This window comes from Cyprinodon variegatus, unplaced genomic scaffold, assembly GCF_000732505.1.
Source record: "Cyprinodon variegatus isolate N-32 unplaced genomic scaffold, C_variegatus-1.0 Scaffold24, whole genome shotgun sequence".
Taxonomy (NCBI): Eukaryota; Metazoa; Chordata; class Actinopteri; order Cyprinodontiformes; family Cyprinodontidae; genus Cyprinodon; species Cyprinodon variegatus.
Genome location: NW_015150477.1, coordinates 2,014,335 through 2,018,896, shown reverse-complemented (window position 1 = coordinate 2,018,896; position 4,562 = coordinate 2,014,335). Strand labels below are relative to the sequence as shown.

The 4,562-nt window shown below is 51.1% G+C and overlaps 1 protein-coding gene across 1 annotated transcript in view; it reads left to right on the top strand.

Annotated features, from left to right (window-relative positions):
• LOC107096962 (caskin-2-like) overlaps positions 1 to 4,562 on the top strand; it is a 19,302-nt gene that overhangs the window by 9,913 nt on the left and 4,827 nt on the right. The window contains 5 exon segments of the mRNA XM_015393892.1: positions 483 to 740; positions 1,112 to 1,186; positions 3,579 to 3,709; positions 4,013 to 4,079; positions 4,175 to 4,272. Of these exon segments, the coding sequence (XP_015249378.1) occupies positions 483 to 740; positions 1,112 to 1,186; positions 3,579 to 3,709; positions 4,013 to 4,079; positions 4,175 to 4,272 (629 nt within the window).

The following is a 4,562-nucleotide window of genomic DNA, read 5'->3' as shown; positions in this document are numbered from 1 at the left end:
ATCTGGATTCAGGTTTAGTCTGAGTTTTATCCTGGATTAATCTGGATTCAGGTTTAGTCTGAGTTTTATCCTGGATTAATCTGGATTCAGGTTTAGTCTCATTTGTCCCATTTTTCTGTTCTGTTTGGTTGTTATTTTTCGGTATTAAACCGGATTATTAATCCAGGTCTTCTGTCCCTGCCGTGTCCAGCTGGAGTTTTGTGTTCAGTTAGTGTTTATTTTAGAGCCCAGTTTGGTTTAGGTTCTGGGAACTAACGCCTCGATGGAACTGTTAAATGTTGTGATGATAAAACCTCAGAAGGTCTTCTCTCTGCTCTACTGGTTGGAAAAAGGTTTGTTGGTTTTGGACCAACTGGGCTCAGTGGTTCTGGACGTCTCCCTGTGTCTCTCTGCTCAGTCCATCTCTCTCAGGAACTAATCCAGCTGCTTCGGTACCATCCCATGCTCCTCCCTCCTCCTGCTGCCTCCATCACTCCATCCAGATATTGACCTCTGACCTCTCACTCTAACCACCAGCTTGATAACCTGCCCTTCCTCCTCCTCCTCCTCCTCCTCTCGCCCTCTAGGGGGCACCCTCTCCCGGCACGCCTCTCTGCCCACCCAGCGCCAGCAGCTCCTACCTAAAGCCCCCCTCTCCTCCAGCCTAAGCTCCGCCCCCCACACCGACGACTCCTACAGTCTGTATGCCCCGCCCAGCCACGTGGTGCTACCGCTGTCCAACGGCCTGGCTACCTGCACAGGTACGGCACACACTGCAGACACACACAGGTGCACAACCAGAACCAGACGGTGCGGTTAGGCTAGAGCTCAACCTGGGCTCGGTTCTGGAATCGTTCTTTTAAGGCGGACCTTTAGCGGGCGCCCTGAGACCTCTGACATCACCGTAGGCGATCCACGGTCTCCGAGTGACGGGAACGCCAACAGTGAGAGTTCTCCTTATCCGGACCGGTTCTGATCCGATCAGTTTGGATTTTCTGAGATGTTTTAAGTCTTTGGTTTCTTAGATTCTTCCTCTTTGATTCCCACTGAAACGTCCCGATCAGAAGAGTCTGTTCCCTGTGTGGTTCCTCTCAGTCCCAAACAGAACCTGGTCCATCTTTGTCTCTGATAGGTTTGTCTTCCAGCCTCCTGTCTCAGCCTGGGTGTCCCTTTGAGGACATCTGGGTCCTCAGGGACTCGTACCACGGTAAGGCTTAGTCCGCATCTAGAGCGTCTGCCCTAAAGCTGCTGAGCTTCAGACCCGTCGCACCCAGACCACCAGAGACCCGGCTGTCCCTCCTTAGATTGGCTCCAATCTGAACTTTCAACCTTTAAGGATCAACTTTAGTTCCAACAAGCCGCTTTATTGCAAAAAGATTTATTTTCACGGTAAAAAAATACATTAAACTACTGTGAGATGTTTAGTTTTAATACATGGCTTAAAAATATTGTCATGTTGTCTATGCAGCAATGCATTCTGGGTAAATGATCAGAAGAGGTGATAAAGATGAGGAGAACCAAATACAGGAAGAAGTGAAGTTTGTCGCTTGCTTGCTGCTGACCGATCCATTCCGGAAGCGCGATCCGTCCTGCAGAATAACGTCCGATCAGGCAGTACTTCCTTTTTCTTACCTGTGGGGTGGGTGGGGGGGTTCCTTTTCAGTAGTTTTGTAGTTGCATAAATATCACATATTCTAAAGACCATGACGTCACGCAATACGGCGGAGTGAATGGAAAGACAAATCTTCAATAATTTCTATATGATATAGTTTAGCATTCCTAAATGTTTTAAGTATATAAATAAGTATTTTCAGTTCCGTTATTACCTAGTTTTTGGCGACTCAATCTTAATATTCTGTTCCTGCATGTGCTGGACGGATCGTGCTAGCGGTATGGATTGTGCTAGCGGTATGGATTGTGCTAGCGGTATGGATCGTGCTAGCAGGACGGATCGTGCTAGTGGGGCGTGCTAGCGGGACGGATCGTGCTAGCGGGACGGATGGTGCTTCTGGGACGGATCGTGCTAGCGGTATGGATCGTGCTAGCGGTATGGATCGTGCTAGCAGGACGGATCGTGCTAGCGGGGGCGTGCTAGCGGGACGGATCGTGCTAGCGGGACAGATGGTGCTACTGGGACGGATCGTGCTAGCGGGACGGATCGTACTAGCGGGACAGATGGTGCTTCTGGGACGGATCGTGCTAGCAGGACGGATCGTGCTACTGGGACGGATTGTGCTAGCGGGACGGATCGTGCTAGCGGGACGGATCGTGCTAGCGGGACGGATCGGGTAGTGACTCTACTGCTAGGACATGCTAACCCAGATAGAGAGCTGTGAGTTAGGAAGCTGCGGCATTTCTTGCAAGAAAAAAGGTTCACATTTATTTAATGTCCTCAGATGGAGAGATAGAGCTCTGACTGAGGAAACCTCAGTACATTTATACCTTACAATTATCCCAAAACACACACTCCCCCCCCCAGGGGAACCAACCCACCTCCTGCTTAAAGAACTTTCTCACAGACAGAGTTCATCAAAGCCGTTCCCTGTGAGGTTAATCTATCTCCCACTGGTCAGATGGATGTTCTCCTCTTCATGCCATGAAGGAGGCTGTGACTCATTCTTATCTCTCTTGACCTTCGTTTGGAGCCGTGAGGCTAAGAACAGACGTACGTCAACATGTTTTACTCCACAGAGCTATGCTAAAAGAGGCTGTTAGCGGTTAGCATCGGGGGGGGGACCCGTTCATCCGTTTCCATTTGCATGTTTTCTAAACTAAAACCAGGCTTTGTTGGGCTGCTGGATTAAACCTGTTTGGTTTAGTTAGCATTAGCCGACCTGGCAGCTGACCAGCAAACAGTACAGAATGAGAGCTATGGATCTGGTGTGCGCCACTTTCTGGCTCTTAGGAGCTAACCACGTAGCATTGACCTTTAAACGTAAAGTTTCTCTCCACCTTCTCCAGATGATTTCCTCCTAGAATCTCCGGGTTTGTGACTTCAAAGAAAAATCAAAGTTTAAAGCTTTTAGTTGAAAACTTAAAACCTGATTGTATTTGGAGTCACTGCTTCAGATCCAGACCAGTTTTTCTTGGCGTCTGTGGTGGTTAACCGATCAGACCCGGTAACTTCGATCAAGGTGTTCCGCTAGGTCCGGTTCTGGGACCGTTTCAGTTAGGGTTCAGCTATCGGCCCAGAAGCTCCTGGTGAGGGCAAACGCTGGTCGTCTCGGTGTGTCGGGTCCAAAACGCGCTGCTGCACGCTAAAATGGAGCCCCATGCTAACAGCAATCCCTCACTGCTGCCACAGGGGGGCGACAGCAGGTCGTCCTGAGAAGTAGCTGCTGCATGTTGATCTAAAAGGTCAGGAAGGAAGTGGAGCGGTTCTAGAGGATGAAGGAGGAGCTGAGACCTTCAGAGAGCCTGAAGAACCGCCTCCTCTTTAGAAGGTTCTGGCTGCTTGCATCCCTGCAGCCGCGCTCCCTGCATCTCCTGGTCAACAGCATCGCAGGCTTCTTTAGACTGAGACCCCTCCCCAGCTGACGCCGGCCCGGTCCGCCAACCCCGCCCTCTGCAGGCGCTGACTGTTTGTTTTGTGCTTCCAGCGGGAGACAGGAACAGCGTGGGCAGCACCGGCAGCGTGGGCAGCACCCGCAGCGCCGGCAGCGGACAGAGCACCGAGAGCAGCGGCGCCCCCAACGGACACCAGCAGAACACCGGTCACCATGACAACAAGGTAGAACCGACCATCTGTCCTCTCTGAGGCCACCGGACCGGAGCAGGTCCAGGTCTAATGATAGAAACAGTAAAGACAGGCAGGTTCTGTTGGACCAGTTTGGGTCGGACGGATCAGGTTTGGATCCAGAATCCGTTTGATGTTTAAACCGGCCTGTTAGCTGCAGCAGCTCGTTAGAGGCAAGCCCAGAGCTGCAGCATAAAGATCATCTGACTGATGGAACCGAGGGAATAAGTTAGATATTTGAAAAGAACTTCAGTTCCTGTGATCTTCAGCTGAACTCTGTCCTTTATTCCTTTGCAGCTGGCGCCCCCTGCTGCTGAAGCAGGGCAGTCTGCAGACCAGATCCAACAGGCCGACAGTCCTGCAGGTACGGTTCTTCCCTCACCTCAGAACCTCCCATCCTGTCAGGCAGCCCTGCGCTGACTGAGTGCTGAGTTCAGGAGTTGTGCTCCCGTCCTCCAGGTGGCGCCGCTCGGAGACAGACGGTGATGGTGCAGCGTCCTGCAGAGCCCAGCTTCACGCAGCAGTTTGTTCGTCCGCAGCAGCTCCTGGAGGGGAAGGTAGACGGATCTGATGCTTTCTGTCCACGTCGCGTTTCACTGGTTTCCTTCTGCAGGACCTGGAGGTCCGTCAGCCTCCCAGAGCACAGGTCCATCCGGACCGCTCTGGTTCTGACCCAGTTCTGGATCCCTGAGGAAATCTGAAGCAAATGTTTTCTGTTTTAAATAAATTTCAGATGTTTGATTGATTTAGTTCAGTTCAAATGTCATTTAAGAACATTCTGATGGACTCTTGATTAGGGGTGGGTATTGCCAAAGAAGTCACGATTCAATTCAAATCACGATTCACA